At 41.3% G+C, this 18,194-nt stretch overlaps 1 protein-coding gene across 4 annotated transcripts in view; it reads left to right on the plus strand.

Moving 5' to 3' along the window:
- Window positions 1-18,194, plus strand: part of zgc:152904 (Ig and FN3 domain-containing protein) — a 196,621-nt gene that overhangs the window by 133,440 nt on the left and 44,987 nt on the right. For all 4 annotated transcript variants that reach the window (XM_035535064.1, XM_035535067.1, XM_035535065.1 and 1 more), the window contains exons 2-3: window positions 13,436-13,510; window positions 16,309-16,515. In XM_035535064.1, the coding sequence (XP_035390957.1) occupies window positions 13,436-13,510; window positions 16,309-16,515 (282 nt within the window). The remainder of the gene's footprint in view (window positions 1-13,435; window positions 13,511-16,308; window positions 16,516-18,194) is intronic.

The following is an 18,194-nucleotide window of genomic DNA, read 5'->3' on the forward strand; positions in this document are numbered from 1 at the left end:
AATCTATCTATCCATTTATTCATTTATTTCTCAGAGTAAGCATGTCTGGGGTGTTCCTGTGGGTGGCATATACAACAAGAGAGTGATAATAAGGATTTGCTGAGCCATTGGTCAACCTAGAAATACTTAAAAGCTTTAATATGCCACTGACGGCAAGACAAATTAAATGGGCCCTGTTTGATAAGTGAACATAAGTTATTTGACATCTTTTCCAAGAAGATATACTGTGCATTTCAGCATTCGTTGTATTATAAGTACCTGTCAGGGAGGAATAATGATTGTGGTTTTGAACACTAAAATGGATTCAGTTTTGTTATTTGCTTCAACGAATAACATCCCCGTCAACTCATTTTTCTTTCACCTCTTCAGGTGAAAAGACAGCTATTTTGCCCCCACCCCCTCCCCAAATTGTGAATATAATCATGTGCTGCTGGAGAACATGGTCATTTTATTTTAAACTTCAGTGAGGCTCAAACAGCCCACCAACGTGTTCCAGGAAAATGCACACACACACACACACACACACACACACACAAAAAATAAAAAATAAAATAAAGTACACATACATTCATGATCCTGTGCAGAAATTTGAAGCTAAGCAGCTCTGTGTTGACTAACTGTATGCATTTTATAACTATATATAACTACAGCTGGGAAACGCCAGCTTGTTTCCAGATATTTAATTTGTGTGTGTGTGTGTGTGTGTGTGTGTGTGTGTGTGTGTGTGTGTGGGTGTGTGTGTGTGTGGGTGTGTGCATGTGTGTGTGTGTCGGCATGCATGTGTGTGAGTGCATGCGTGTGTGTGTGTGTGTGCCCATGCTCATGCATGTGTGTATGTAGGAGATGGATGGGTTGTTGTGGCAAATGTTGCTAAGGGTGTTGAAGGTTAAAGCCAGTCGTGAAACGCTGTCTGATTTGAATCACTGGACTTGCGATCTTTCAAATAACCATGGATAATAATAGGAAACCTCATTAAAAACAACTTTGACATCGTTCAGTTGCTTGTACTGGGCAATATATGATATTTTTGAGTAATTGCCTCACTATATTACAACCAGCATCTTATTAATCTTTGTGAATTCTGGTTATGAATTCTGTGTTCCAAGGTGATGTACCCTCATATTATGTCTTGCAAAATGCCATCTCCTTTTTTTTTTTTTTATCTCACCTCTGAATTGGAAATAAATGCCAGTGCTGTCAGTTTTGAGTGGAATTGGAAAGAACATTGAAATACCAGCCATCAAATATGCAGACAAGTAAAAGACCAAGTATAAGATTTTTTGAACTAGAGTTTGCTTAATTAATTGTTTATGCTATTTCACATTTTAGTCTTTTGTGAGGGATTCATTATGAATTACAGGTCTTCAAGAGGTAATTACTGATAATTAATATCATTTTCCAAAGGACAGAGGAAAAACTTTATTCCCGGACTGTATAAAAACCATCTATGTTGATTTTTAATTTTTAATTTATTTTATTTTAGACCTGTCTTCTCTTTTAATAAGACACAAAGCAAGTAATATATTTTAAAACAAAAAAAAAAGTATAAGTAATAGTAATTGTTACTAGTTAATAAATAGTAATAGTTAATAAAAAGTAATAGTTTTGAAAACAAATAAAAGTATTTATGTTTAAAATAGAACCCTTATGTAACTCAACTACATTTAGTAATAATACACTGTATGGCAAGTAATTACACTGCAATTAATGCAATTAATTACTTGTTAAGACCTCCATTGGCCCACTCTTCAGATAACCCCAATGAGCAAGTTGGGTTGAGTTCCTCAACACATGCTCTTCAAAGTCATATTATTACATCATTTCATAATGCGCTGTTTCAAATTAATCTTCTTCTTAATCTTCTTATGTGCTGCTGAGTCATCAGCAGTATGGGGAAAGCATTTCACTGCATGATAACACATGTACATCAAGCAGATAAATGGATGCAAATCTGCTCAATGCAGTGAAGAGAATGCTGAGGGACCAAACGCACCTGAGGTAGAAAGGCAATTCTTGCTCATCTGAATCAAGCGCATTTTGGGCAAACTGAACATATGCAGTATTCTATCCAGATAGTCAGCTGTCACTATTTGCCCCGCTTTGTTTTGTTTCTGCCCATGTTGATGCCATGGTTACTTTCCCCTGTGTTTTCTCTGTCCTTGTGCTCCTCTGTTTTCCCTGCCATGTGCACAGTTCTCTTACCCTGTTTTGGTCTTCTGCTCCTCCCTTCACATGTACTTTCTGTTGATATTTTGGTTCTGTGTCCCTCCCTTGATCCGTCCTTAGCCACAACTTTCGCCTGTATCTGTTCTGTTGCTCCACCCATGTGTAATCTGCCCTGGGTGCCTCTAGTCAGTATTCAGTGTATATACATTCTTGTGTTTGTTTGTGTGACCATTGGTTTCTGGCTCTGCACTCTGCTTTGTAGTTCTGAATATTTGCATTTTCTGTTGTGTACTCTGGTTATGTTTTGTTTCCAATATCCTTTTTTTTTTTGTTGCCACGGGTACCCCGTTTTTGTTCTGTATACCCCATGAATCCCAACAAAACCAGCTTCCATTGGCATCCCCACCTATAGCTGACTAATTATTAATTCATTTATTGTAGCTACAAGGAGTTGTGACATGTACAGTATGTAGGTAATATCTATTGGATCTGTTGAATTAACTATATAGTAACCACAGCCCAGTTTCAATGAATCATTAATAATTGGACAAATGGCTGCTCAGTTGGCAACCAGCTTGTGTGCTGTTGCATCTGTGGCTGAGGGAAGGCTGGCCAATGTATAAAGCTGATTCTACATCTAAGTTTCTCTCAACTTAAGGACCAAAGCAGTATCAGTGCCAGTAACACAAGCTCTTGCAAGGCTGAAAAATCAGGACGTAAAGACATATTTGTAGTGCATTAGGTGCATCAAAATTCCTTTTTCTGAACTGCAAAGAAGGAAAAATGCATTCGCAAGCCTACCCATGCTGATTAGCCGAGTCCGTCTCTCGATCCAGCCATTGAGCATGGTACACATTCACCAAGGGGCAAGACTGGAGGCGAAATGATGCCTACAGGTCACAGGGAGACCTTTACTAAAAAAGATTTGCATCCAGTATAGAGGTGAAAACCTTTCAAATTAAAGCAGATGCTGCACTTTGGTCTCCATCTTTGTTTTGTTTCAGATCCAATTTTGTGACTGTTCAAATGTGTTAGCTTTTGTATTAAAAAATATCTTAATTTCTGCAGAGTATGTTCCATAATTCTCCACACAGTACCTTGATGGGCTTACTGCTACCTTTGTGACTGTCATGGGACGCTCCCCCCCCACGAGTCACATGGTACGGCTGCCGCGTGCAGGGGGCCACACCCCCGTGAAGGCACGCACCTGTGCGTGGTTAAGTGATAGCGTGTGTCTGTTTATTTAAACCCCCATCAGTGCGTGCCTCACCGTTGGTCATTGTTTGTTTGTTAGCGTCTGAATGCAATACCCATAATCATGTTTGTCTAGCCTGTGTTAAATGTTAAAGGCATTAGTGTTAAGTGTGTCTGTGTTCATCGTTAATGTTATTTGTGAGTGCCACCATCGTCTTTATGTTTTTGTATCATTAAATGTTTCATTCGGTCGAAAGAGTCTGTGGGTCCTGCTCCACACCCTTCAGCACTCAGGAATTTGTTACTGTGACTGGCAAAAAAATCTCAGACCTTCTTGGCAATGGCTGAAATGAATGCAGGATATTTGTTGGATGGAAAGTCACGAATTTATATATATATATATATATATATATATATATATATATATATATATATATATATATATATATATATATATATATATATATATATATATATATATATATAAAAAAGACATATTGTTTAATGCCTGACATTATTTTTTTAACATACTATAAAAAGCAGCTGAAAAATCAAAGTAACATCTAAATTCTATATGGTTTCAAATAGTGTTCTTCAAAAAATGTCCTAAATGTCCTAAATAATTATAACATTTTGCTTTTTCATTAAAATAAGCAGTGGGCTAGTGACTTTTATATGACTTTTATTATAATTTCAGCTTCTTAGGTTTTTTGTTAGTCAAAGTTGCCATGTCAGTTGTTGCCTAATAGGTCAAGCATAATGTTTGTAAAAAGGAGAAAAACAGCTCATTATTGCTGAGACTTGCGAGGCTTCTCTCTCCCCCTCTCTCACACACTTTTTTATTTCTATCCCTCTCTCTCTTTATCTTTCTCTCACTTTCACTCTTTATCTCTCTCTCACTCTCTCTCTATTGCAGTCCATCATTGTCAACTGAAGAGCAGTTAGTCTCGCTGAGCGATGGTAGAGAAACAAAGGCAAAGAAAAAAAAAAGCATAGAGAATGAGGGAGATGGACAGTGGGAAGGTGGCAGGACAAAACAGCAGAAGGCCATTAATGGAGGGCAGGGGGTTTACATGTACGCAAGGAGCCAAGAACAAGACTATGAAAAAAAAAAGAGTGGGAGAGATAAAGACAGAGAGAGAGAGAGAGAGAGAGAGAGAGAGAGAGAGAGAGGTGTATACATAAAATGTGCTTAAAATGAAAATGAGAGGTAAAAGAAGTAGAGAGAGGTAAAATGAGTTAGTAATCATGAACGAACTTGGAGCAAGAGGTGTGCTTAATTGCCAGTGTCGGAATGCATATTCTTATCTGTTAGACTGAACCTCACTGGCCCCTTTTATGAAAATCAAATCTTAATGGACTTATATTGTATTGCTGTCTAGCGAGATGCACATTTAACGACTTCACTATCCATCTGTGAGAATAATGCACAGTCTATTTTTTGATGTGTAATCCTGTTGTAATTCTGGTCTACAGTGCAAACCTATCGGATTAAATTGAATGACTTTATGTTTTATTGTGCAAAGGCACTGGTTTAAGTTTTTTAACCAGGACAGCCATAGCAATTTTGCAATAAGGCTTGTGTTTCATGTTCGACTGTAATCCAGATATTACAAGAGCCTCAATGTAATTCACCCCTATTTGTGATCTGGTTTACATCTGAGCAACTCCACCAACAGTGGCCAGCATTTTTGCTTGATTCTGTCTCACTGCATTAACCTTCCATAGTGATTGTTTACATTTCAATGAAGCTGTTAGGAAATTGTAAGATTCTTTGGTTTAAATCTAACCAAATTGTTAGAGCCCCATTAACCCACATTACCCTCACCAGCCCCATATATTATAATACAAATATCATTATCATTTAGCCTGTCTGATATTGCTTAAATATCACAGACAGAATTTCAGTCAATTCTGAACATGTCTTCAGAATTCAACATCCAGTTTTTTTCTTCAGAATTCAACATCCAGAGAGCAGGCTTATCCAAAGGTTTCCTTTCTTCTTCTCACCCAGCTTCTCAAAGGTCTGTTTCATCTCTCAAATAATAGCCCCTTCTGCCACTGAACACTTGCCACACTACATCTAGACACCCCCTTGCCATTCTTAGGGGTTATGGCGGACCTCAACAGGGTACTGAGCATGCTTCACAACTCATGGACAGTGTACCCTGCCCAGCAAGGTTTATTTATTGTGACTAGTTGTACAGCCATGCTTTTCCTATGAGACAGTTCCTCACTCTGAATTATAGATTATTGTGGGAGACACAGGGATGAAAGGGCATGTTTCGACTGCTCTGAAATAAATAGCAGAAAGCAAATGGTGATGATTGTCTTCGTTTCCTGACTAAACATCTGTCATTACTTCATAAGAAGCAAATAAGAGAGGAGAAGAAAAGGAAAAGTAATTAAAGCGCATAGAAATCGATGTATTTGCAGATAAAGCGATGTGCTTTTTTGTCTGTAATGACATAATTAATTTTAAACACTCGTAAATGGACTTCTACGATTTAAAACACTGATTATGAAGTAGGAGTGTACAAAGTGTGGTGTCGGACATTTGTTTATTCACTCAGTGTTGTCAACGGTTTCCCTCTCTAAGGCCCAGGTGGCATGTAATCAGTTAGGTGTGGTGGTGCTAGCTGGAGAAATGAGAGCAGTGTTTGGCTGCTACCATCTGCGCTGCGAGGGATCGCAGGAAGGCACTGGCAGCCAGGCAGAAAGTTCTAAAGCTTCACACATTAGGCGGCTGGTGTGAGACTTGCCAGTTTCAAGTTGCAAAGCCAAAAGTGTACGTGGTCACGCTGACTAATTTAGAGGGTGGTTGTGGGGTTTTTTTTCAACCTCTTTTCTGAGAACTGGAAGCTTATGAATAAAAACATAAAAATGGCCTCAAAAATAACTATTTCTGTAATCACTTCCATGCACTGGGACATGCCAATTAGATTATACTTTATTGTGTGCGATTATTCTTATAGATTTGGAAATTGCTGGCCATAAAGGTTCATTTGTGATACTGGTCTTTTGCCTTTTACTTTGATTCTAAAGCAATTGTTGCAAGGGCCTCGAAAATGGAGTGTTTCTCACCTGCTGCTGCTGCATTTCTGCAGCAAGGAAGACTACCCATATTATTGAGAACAGTCTGAGGTGATGAAAAGCAATATTAGTTAAGTCTGCTGCCTCATATGGGCACCATTCATCAGCAGTTGCCTACGTTATGGATTAATAAATAACAGAATATAACAGCAAACAGATGTGTGTCAATGCCAGAACATAGCTGGATTAACAGCTCTTGGTACCAACAATTTAACATAACCTATTAGCAGAGGTGAAGCTTTGAGGTACGAACTAATGTCTTCATTAGTGCATCAAAACAACACTATATTATTTTTTTGTGTATGTATATCCATTTATATCACTTTTTTTTTTAATCCAGTCTCTCTGCAGTGCTGAGTATCTCAATGGGTCCCCCTAATCATTCACTTCAACTGCACAAGTGTAAAATACACTATATATGGTCCCCCATTTACAGCTATAATGGCTTCTACTCTTCTTCAAAGGCTTTCTACAAGATTTTTGAATCTTTCTAGAAAATCTTTGAATATTTGTAATTATTGCTTATTCATCCAGAAGAGCATTTGTGAAATCAGACACTGATGTTGGACAAGAGGCCCCGGCTCACAAGCTCCATTCTAGTTCATCCCAAAGATGTTCGATGGGGTTGAGGTCAGGGCTCAGTGCAGGCCAGTCAATTACTTCACAACAAACTCACCCAACCTTGGCTTTATGGACTGTGCTTTGGGCACTGGGGTACAGTCATGCTGGAACAGAAAAAGGCTTTCCCCAAACTGTTCCTACAAAGTTGACAGCATACAATTGTCCAAGATGTCTTGGTATGCTGGAGCATTAAGATTTCCCTTCACTGGAACTAAGGTGCCCAGGCCAACTCCTGAAAAAACATTCCCATAGCATTATCTCTCCTCCACCAAACTTTGCAGTAGGCACAGTGCAGCCTGGCAGGTAACATTCTCCTGGCATTCGCCAAACCCAGACTTGTCCATCAGACTGCCAGATAGAGAAAAGTGATTCGTCACTCCACAAAAAACGTTCAGTGTTCAGTGTCCGGTGGCTGCATGCTTTACACCACTCCATCCAACACTTGACATTGTGCTTGGTGATGTAAGGCTTGCATGCAGCTGCCCTGCAATGGAAACCCATGACATGAAGCAGTTTTTGTGCTGATGTTAATGCCAGAGACGATTTGGAACTCTGCAGTTATTGAGTCAGCAGAACGTTGGTGACTTTTATGCACTATGCATCTCAGCACTCGGCAACCCCGCACTGTAACTTTACGTGGTCTGCCACTTTGTGGATAAGTTGCTGTGGTTCTTAAACCCTTCCACTTTTCAATAATACCTCTCACAGTTGATCGTGAAATCTCTTGGAGTGAAGAAATTCATAAACTGACTTGTTGCAATCTTATTACAGTACCACACTCAAAATCACTGAGCACTTTAGAATGACCCATTCTTTCACAAATGTTTGTAAAGGCAGGCAGCCTGACTAAGCACTTGATTTTATACACCTGTCGCAAACGGGACTGAATGAAACACCTGAATTCAGTGATTAATAGGTATGTCTTAATACTTTTATCCATTTAGTGTATTTCAAATCTAACAAATTTCTGATAAACAGCATTAGATCATGCAAGAGTCCCTTCTCACTGTCATTTAGACACATAGCAGAGCTGAGACTTAAACCACAGCCCTGGCAGAAGGGCTCACCTCCGTGCTGCTGTGACTGGGTGCACCCTCAGCGAAGAGCTTCATTGGGTTTGACAATTTCGGCTGCATCAGTGGGGGGGCTCTGACATCTACTTGTGGCAAGGACGGATTGAAGGCAGCAGCCAGCTGAACTGCAAGAGATAGGGCCCTAATTCTACAAAGGATACAACTTAAGCCAGAGCTTCTCTACCCCTGCAGTGGTGAGCAAGGCAGCTGTCATCAGCTTTACTGGGATAACGTTGTGGGGGAAGAGAGGGGGAGAGAGGGGAGGGAGAGAGAGAGAGAGAGAGAGAGAGAGAGAGAGAGAGAGAGAGAGAGAAAAGGAGATGCCAAAGCCCAAAAAAGCTATGCTTTCCATAGACAGAAGAAGAATGAGAGTGACAGTACGTGTGTGTGTGTGTGTGTGTGTGTGTGTGTGTGTGTTTATGTCTGTTTCGCTCTGAGAGGACCACTAGTGACAGTTAAGTGTTAAACACTGAACAGTTAAAAGACAACCCTCCTCCCACCATCCACACACGTGCATCTTCATAATTCAAAGTGTTTTGCTGAAGACTCATAATAACTGTCTTCTGTCACTCTGTGTGAAATGTGTTGTATGGATTGTGATTCAACCTATAGTTATAGTAGTCATCAGCCTTTCTAGTTTACATGCATGTGTTACATATAAACAATATTGGTTAATGTCCCTAGGAAGATGAGCAGGCATCTAGAAAACTACAAAGATTATGATTATTAAGTCATTATCATTTATTTATTGTTGTGTTCATAATGTTAATTTATGACACTTATTTCCCCACACTACATTGCTAGCTGTACATTATCTCAAAATTAACATGACACCACTTGAGAAATTGAGCATAAAATGTTCTCTTTGCCTTGTATTTCACTGTTAGAAATTCCAAACCTGCCATATTTAATATTTCTGGCTAAACAACACCATGCACATGGTGCATCCCATAGATCATAAACCTGCGACACAGCCTTGATAGACTCCCACAAAGAGTACTTACCCAGACAGGATTAGATTCCGCTCACCGCACCGGGCCATTGCCTCCGCCAAATAAAATATGACTTTCATGTCAGCTACTGGAGAACCTTCCTGAAATGAAAGTCTAATCCATGCTGGCGGCCCGAGATGAGGACCTACTCCCTCGCCCAGAAGCTGAGCCGGACGCAAGCGTTCGTCAATCTCCCTGACGCTGATGTGTCAGATACTAAGTGCAGTGGGGTCTTTTTTTCCCATGCTTCTTACCTTGGTGCTGCCGAGCTCAGCTCCTGCCCTCGGCAGTGAACAATGTTGCAATTTCCCAGACGTAACATGGGAGATCCAGCCCGACCCTAATTATAGAGACGCAGTGGGTCATATGCTTAGGTCTGGGGCCCATCCAGAAATGACATCAGACAATGCCTGCTTCGCTACCACCGGTGACTGTGTTGTTCCCACATCTAAGGGCACCATGGCATGATTGCATATTTGTAATGTCTGCTCCATCCATCTCTTGGGTTTAGAGTAATTTTTCACTCTGGATGGCTACTGTTCCCATGGTATGGAAGTCCAGCACTGAAAGACCACCGCACTGTCATTCAGTTTTAACTTCTTTAACTCGTCTGAGCTATGGACGGCTTGTTAATTAGCTTAGAAGTCAAATGTGACAAAGCGGGAAAATTATGAAAACACTGACATTCTGAGGTTTCCCAAGACTGCTGGAATTTGTTTGTCTCATTTCTCTAATCAGCTCACCCCTTCAACAAAAAAACTAAAGAACCTAACTACTCAAACCAGGATCCATGGTATAGACAAGGGCATATTAGACACAGCAGCTCATGATAGCCCACCCTAGCCGAATACAGTCCCCAACGGTTCTGCTTCCACCACCACCCCCCACTTCTTTTCTGTTGAGGGAAGCCACTATTATGGACTGAAAAAACCCTTCCAATTTTCACACTGTACCTTCATTCGCGAGCTATTTCACTGCCATTTTCCACTGAATGATGTGCTTGTTTTTCATTCACTGTATTAGCGATAGCTCTCGTGCCGTTGGAACTGCAGTGGATAAGACCAGCAGCAAATAACAGCAAGGGTTGCCCTGAGTCAGGGGGCCAATTTAGAGATCAAATATGACTGCTGGTTGTTGTGATTCAGCCGGGGTGGAGGACGTGGTGTAAATCATTTTCTGGAACTCATTAGCACTAGAAGTGCAACCACTTTTTGTTTGCCTTATTCTTAAGCTTGTTTGGTTTTCTAGTACTGTAGGCTATTCTGCTTATTTCTGCTCTTGATGGAGTGAGGGAAAGAGAGATATCTTTGATTTAGCGCTTTGTTGTGTGAAGACCTATGACAACACAGTAATGATAATGTGTGGGTAGCATTAGGATGTGAGTAGGACTTCAAATGATGCAGATTTAAAATGCCAATAGCAACAAAACAACAGGCCAGTTTGAATAACATGGATTCCCTGACCTGCTTGTATGAGAAAGCAGTAGCCTTTAAAATGCCTTATGGTAGTTCATTTGTTATTGTAACGGGTGGACAGACAAGGGTGAAGCAGCATGCAAATGCAAGGTGCTGGTTTTATTGGGATCCATGCTATAGATGTAACAAACATGACAGCAGAGACAAAAAAAAAGTCCAAAAGGAACATGGAAACAAAACATAACAAGAGTACAATAAGAAGAGAACAAGAAGGGTACATACACAATGAACAGTGACTAGAGACACCCGGGGCAGATTACACATGGGAGGAGCAACAAGACGGATACAGGCAAAAAGCATGGCTAAGGGCGGATCAAGGGAGGGACACAGATCCAAAACATCTACAAAAAGCACATGTGAAGGGAGGAGCAGAAGACCAAAACAAGGTAGGAAAATTGGGCACATGGCAGGGAAAACAAAGGAGCACATGGACAGGGAAAACCCAGGGGAAGGTAACCATGGCATTAAAATGGACAGAAACAAAACAAGGCAGGGTGACAGCTGTTAAGTGAATAGGAATGCTAACAATAAACAAAGCATTATATTGTGATTATAATAACACCCCTGTGCAACCTGAGGACATTCCTATCCTCTCACTTGCCACACACAGGTTTACCTGGTGTAGCAAGGAAAAAAAGATACTACACTATATCCTCCAGTTGTACCAATGAATGGGCTCCAAAGTGTTTGGAGAGCCCTTTAGTAACTGGCTGTTTTTGTCCTGGTTCTCTAGTGAACCCCACATGACTCCAAAAGCAACAATTTTACCCGGAGCTTTTGTTTTGTTTTGAAGTGTTTATGACTACTGCTGAACATCTCTGCCCTACCTGACGGGACCCCTCAGGTCTGCGGTACTGAGTATGTCATACAGTGTAACACATGTGACAGTACATGATTTAATTAACCCGTCGAGAGCAAGAGATCTTAGAATGGAAGGTGGAAAAATGTAGAGTGAACAGCAAGAGCAAAACAGAAGAGCATAAGCGAGATCCTGGGCAAGAGATAGCATAATGTATTGTAACCAAGGTTACAGCATACAGGAGGGTGCCTTTTAGACAAGGAGGAAAAACTGAGCAACAAATTAAGCTCAGGAAAAGAGTTTAAAAAATGGCAGTTTGGAAAGAATTGGAGCTGTTAGAAAATGACTTAAGGATAAAAATGTTCATTCTTGCTTTTATTTATTTATTTATATTATCATCATGTTTGCACTCATGCCCTCAACTGCGCTCTGCCAAATCAAAAGCCAGCCAGACCAGGTCCACCTACACAGCACATTCTATCACGCAGAACATAAAGATATTCATCCATGTTATAACCTGTCCCCTGACTTTACACAAGTGGGATTCTGCACTGCTGGTGTTTTTTTATGCACTGATTCCAAAATTGGTAATTGAAAAGCAAATGTAGCATCTGCTAAGAAATGTTGAAACTTTCATGTCTTTTTTTAGTGATGCCTTCATGCATAATTGTAGTCAGCAGATCTTGGGGCTGGTAGGCAGGTTGGGACACCAATCAACACCCACCCTCCCTTTTTTTTTTTGCTCCCCAGATAGAAAGATAACCAAGAACAGGAAAGAGAGAAGGAGGAAAGGCTTTGAAGAGCTCACACATATAAACAGAATTTTTAACTAGTTCTTTTCCCAGCATGTCAAACTTATCCCAGGAAGTGCCAGTCTTAGCTGGTCTCCCAAGCACCGTCCCCGCCCCCTTACGTATTCAGAATAATATCATGGGTCTAAATGTAAATGCAGCCACTAAAACTAGTTATTTCAGGTCAGGTAATGATCAATAGGACATTCTTAAGGGATATTTACCCATTAGGTTTATTTATTTTAAATAACTGAGAAATTATTTAGGAAGAGCAGCATTCTGCCTAGGTCAGCAGTTCACGAATCACTGACTTTGGGTTGGCCACAGTTCCATCTCTTTGAAATGAAATCCTTTAAGTCCAAGGTTTGAATGTCAATTAATTTTGTTAGCACCTTTGTTGTTAATTCGCACTGTCTAATTTTGAATGTATGAGAGCTGTCGTGTAGTACTATAATGTGTTCTCATAACTGTTATATTCATATTCAAAATGAAATCGAACACCTTCGACATACTCGCTTAAAGCCGTTTAGTTAACGCGCAAGCCGCCCCCCTTCCCTCAGGTGGCGACAATCAAAGTTTCTCTCGTGCCAATTGTACGTCCTAATTGCCGAGTACGGAGCCGCACTCTGGTCATTAATCAGTCCGCGGCTTCCTAAATTAGTCCTTTTACTAATGGTTCAACCAGCCATAGCAGACACGGCGCATCCTTAGCAGTTGGGTTGCTCTGAAAACGTCGGCTTATTAAAAAAAAAGAAAAAAGAAAAAAAAGGCTCTTATATCGAATCATGTACACTGTCATCCACAGGGAGAGCACTGCGCCGTCATATTGCTCAAAATGTTGCGGTCAAAGAGGACATAATGACGTCTCCCTACTGCCATCTATAGGCGGGTCTTCGTTACAGCATGTACATTTGTGTATTTCTGCAGGGTTTTAGAGAACAGCCTGCGCTTTAAAGTGAGCCCAACTTTCATAGTCAAATGAAGACAGAAAGCGTGGACTGTTGAGACTATTTTCTGTGTTTGTGTTTAGTTTTGTGTTTTTGTCTTTGTCTTAGCTCAATAGTTTTTTTGTTTGTTCGTTTGTTTGTTTTTGTTTCTCTCTAGTTTGCCCAAGTGGAGTATGCAAATACATGATATCAGAACGGGAATTAATTAAAATTCCCTCAGAAATGTAATGTGTTATAGGTATTCTTCTAAACATGAAACTTTCTCTTTCTTTCAACTTTTTCAGCTGTTCTGCAGGTGTCTATATCTCTGAATAAAGTGGAATTAAGTGTTGGAGAGTCAAAATTCTTCACCTGCACAGGTAAGCTCATATTCAGCTTTGCTTTCTCAGAATTAATTATTTCTAATATTGTTTAAGAGAGATAATAAAGGGTTGTAATTTTGGCTGTGGGCAATAATCAACCGGCTGCCCTCAGAATAACCTTTATAATAAGGTTAATAAATAAGATTAAATAGTTTCAATGTTATTATTTAAATCATATAATATACTATACCTTTAGAAAAATCAGATTTTTTAATGCAAATCAGCATACACTATATTTTCCTACCTCTGTAAGAGAGGCTGATGGAAAGGTTTTTGTGTGATTGTGTGGATGTGCACAAACGTTGGTGTGTGTGTGTCTGTGTGTGTGTCTGTATGTGTGTGTGTGTCTGTGTTATATATGTATGTGAATCTGGCTGCTTATTTCAATACTACACAAGCTTTCAGATAATTTTCAGTAATAAAGGAACAGTACAGAAGTGAAGGACACAGAGCCTATGTCATGAAGCAGGGCTAGCTTTTTCATTAGAAATATAGCCAATAGGGAATACAGGAAAAGTCAGTAATAGCATAAATAATACACAAGATATGTGTAGATTAATAGAATTGAGTTAATATAAAATTAAATGCCCTTCATGATTATTTAATTTTATTCACTGTGGGAGTCAGTATGAGTATATTATGAGAAAAGAATTGAATTAAATTTCCATTGACTGTGTTCTTTTTTCCATGGGTAAATTGATTGGAACAGAGCAGAACACTGAGACAGAAATATACAAGTGAATGAAATTAGGAAGACAAAGATGAAGGCTGAAATGTGAAGGAGCGAGACAGAGAGAGAGAGAGAGAGAAAGAGAGAGAGATGGAAGTTGTAACATGGGTTTATTTGTCAGTTCTAATGTCAGTCAGATACAGCACTTCCTTTCACACCTCCTGCCCACCCCATGTGATGCGCCGGTTAGAGCTCGCCATTGTACAGGGGAGCGATTAACATTCTGCATGCCTGATTAACCACAAAGGAGATGGGAGAGAATTGACCCCCCCCCCCCCCACACACACACACACACACATTCACAATCATCACCACTGCCATCTCTCACGCATCCTTCTCCACTAAATGACTCCTGTAAACTCATCTCCAGTCCTCTGTTAGGTCTCTCTTGGCATAGCCCAATCAGTTATGGCACGTGGATGAGGAGGGGGCTTAGGAAGTGATAGAGGGTGGAAGAGGGATCCATGAGCTAATTTTATCCCCCTGTCAATCATTGGGAGGTGCATTGTGGAGGCACTGAAACCACGGTGACGGGAGAAGAGGCGCCTGCTCCTCTCTTACCGCTTCCTCTGTCCCTGCGTGACGCGACTCTACATAATCAGAAAGTACTGTCGAGCACTTACTGGCACGAGAGAGGTGCTGCCTGTTTACGGTGGTAAGCGCGTGAACAAGCACAAGTCAGTAACCGATTTACTGCCCACCATGACAGGTCACCACTGAAGGCGTTTATGACAGTAGACGCACATGTTGTCTCGATAGGTCCTTTGGATGACAGTACAAAGGGGGTCAATGCCTTTAAAAGTGCATTGTTGTGAGCATTGTCACAGCTGTCGGTGGATCGTTTCCCAGGCTAAAACAGCGGATCACACGATCGACCGGTGCCCATCTCAACCCCTAATCCCACGGAAGGACGGGATGCGTCGATATGCTGAGACCTTGCATCCTTGCTCTACTCACCTGATCTTCTAACAGACTCTCAGACCAAGCCAGAAGGAACCCCCCTCCCACCCCTGCCCCTGCCCCTGCCCCTGTGGTCCTGCGTTCACTTGATCTCTTCTCTCTTGACTCCCATGATCCAGGCCCTCCCCCTTTACGCCCACCTCACTTCTCCAACCATCGGCTCATCCCTCGCGGGTGAGTTTATCTCCATCTCCCCTCCCGGGAACTGCCGGTTATCCAGGCACGGACGGCCCCCTCACTCCCCCCACCCACCTGAGCTTTGCTTTCCCATGCAGGAGGGATGCCAACCACCAGGGTCCCCTCTGATTTTCAAGGGCCGGGGAAAAAAGAACCTCCTGCTTGGGGGTTGGGGAGTGCAGGGTTGGGGAGTGGGAGGAGGGACTTTGACAGCCCTTCAGCAGGGTAGGATTTACAGAGGCATGCACCTGGAGCTTCTACATGCTGCTCTAAAGCTCTCCGTGAGGGGCTTTGATTGAAAACGCACAGGCTGCCAGAGCTGAAGAGGAACCGAGAATTATGGCAGGTGGGGGTGTTGGGGGAAGTAGGGGGTGGGCATGTTGGGAGGGGGGCTGTTGGAGGAGATATCGAGCTACATGTGCTTGAGAGTACTTCCCCTGCTCTCTGCACATACACTGATTTCCCTCATGATGACTGGGAAACACGAAAATCCTGATCCAGAATGTTTTGAGTGAGAGTGTACACGTGTGCAATCTCAGGCTGTCGAGCTGCACTTCATTAGAAATTCCACATAACTATGGCGCAAAAGTATGCCCATCAACAACATATCTGCATTCAACATCCCCACATATGTTTAGCATCTTTATGAGATGTTGTTGCATTTTGCTATTTCCTTAACTATTCCCTTGGGTCAGTGGTAGCTCAGTGTTTAAGTTACTTGCCTACTAATTAGAAGGTTGACAGATCAAGCCCCACCACTGCCAAGTTCATTGTGGGGACCCTGAGCAAGGCCCTCAGTTGCTCAAGTTTTATTCAGTCATAATTATAAGTCACTTTAGATGAAAGCGACAGCTATATGCCGTAGATGTAAACTTGTTTTCCTACTAATTCAGCTCAGCATTTTTTTTTTTGTATTGTCCATCTCCAGTCATCGGAGATGCAGTCAACATGAACTGGTACAGCCCGCAAGGTGAGCGCATCATCTCCAACCAGAGGCTGGTCATCCACACAGAGGGGGTGCGCTCCAGGCTCACCATCTACAATGCCATCATCGAGGACGCCGGGATTTACCGCTGCCAGGTGTCCGACTCCAAGGGACAGACCCAGGAAGCCACAGTGGTGCTGGAAATATATCGTAAGCTCCCATTTGGCCAGACTGACGCTGCCTTTTTAATGCCTATCTAAGTCTAGTATGAGTCAGGTGGCCCTGAGTCACCGATGCATTGCTTGTCATACTTTGGGCCAGGCTTCTTAATTACATCATCAATCACAAGTCAGAGTAAGTTTATATAACATTATTTCTTCCTTTTTTAAATATAAATATTCTATTGTACTTTTAATCAGCAATATATGAGACCTTTTAAAGTAAAAAACCCCACATATTTTAAAGAACATTTTATTTAACCACCTGAAGACTGTATAATGAAGGATATTTTTAATCTAGTAATACAACTTTTTTATTTTCAAAGGCACTTTTGTTCAAGGTCATTTGGTGTGAAACATTCAGATCTTAGACATCTATTAGTCTCATGGGAGACAAAACCATAAATGAGGTATGACATGCAATAGCGCATTCCCTATACTATAAAAACCTAACCTGTCAGGCTAGTTTCTTTTTTATTCTGATCAGGCATAGCCAAGGGCACATGCTGAGTACTCCTTTTTCTGCCCTCCAGCATGACGTTTCAATTTGGGGTCCTCCACATGTGGAAATTAGGGGTGGTCAGTAATCCGCCTCACCCATTGAGACTGGGTCCTAATGAGGTCTGTGTTTGCTCCCTGCATCCCCAGTAAAACACAAACTAACTCCAAAGTGACTCAGGCTGACCTGTAGTTATCGCCAGCTATCATGATCATGACAATAAAGAAAGTTCTGACTCAACATGCAGTAGTCTTTTCCTATTTCTAGCTGTATCAAATGACGTGAAGAAGTGAATCACAAGTTGTGCAATCAGACTTTGACAAAAACTTCTACAAAACTGCCAAAAGTTTGTTCCCTTGCATGTCATCATAACATTATGCAACGGTTTCTGCAAAACATCATCTATAAGATGATAGAGAGGGTTTGCTTTAAACTCTCTCTCTCGCTCTCTCTCTCTCTCTCTCTCTCTCTCTCTTTCTCTCTCTCTGTCTCTGTCTCTCTCTTTCACTCCACAATATTTAAGATGGTGAGAAAGTCCTGATGTTGGGAACCTCGCTCTAATCACTTCAAAGAGCTTACCCTCTTATTAATAATAGCCTATAGTCTAATGAAGTCTAAATGAAATGCCCCAAGATGCACCCATTTACTTATCTTTGTCATATGTGTACATCCATATTTTACAGTGGCCTATAGCTTTATTTAATGCAGTGGCCCTTACTGTTATCTTTTAATTATTATACTGTAATTATTGCATTTTGCTACTGAGTTGCAAAGCTGCCTATGAAGGGTTCACTGGCTCCTGGGTTTCACGTGCAGGACTTTAAAAAGGTCACTGGTGAGCGGCACGTGTTAGTCTTTCAAAACACAATAGAGGTAACCCAGTTCATGCTGACAATGCCGCAGTGCAGTGTGGGGCTCAGATGAACTGCCCTTCTTTGCAAAGCATGCTGGGAAATGCAGTGGGGCGTGCTCCTCAACCAGTAGTGGGGAGCACGGTGGGGAGTGCACCATAGAGAGTAATGGGGAACACGGTGGGGAGTGCTTCATAGATATTAGAGTTTAACTTTTTTTTTATTACCCCAGTCATCCCTATATGATCATGAAGATCCTTAAGATCCTGAACACCAATGTCATGTGACTGGACTGATAAGGGATATGAACATGTGACTGCT

Source organism: Electrophorus electricus, chromosome 16 (genome assembly GCF_013358815.1).
Source record: "Electrophorus electricus isolate fEleEle1 chromosome 16, fEleEle1.pri, whole genome shotgun sequence".
NCBI lineage: Eukaryota > Metazoa > Chordata > Actinopteri > Gymnotiformes > Gymnotidae > Electrophorus > Electrophorus electricus.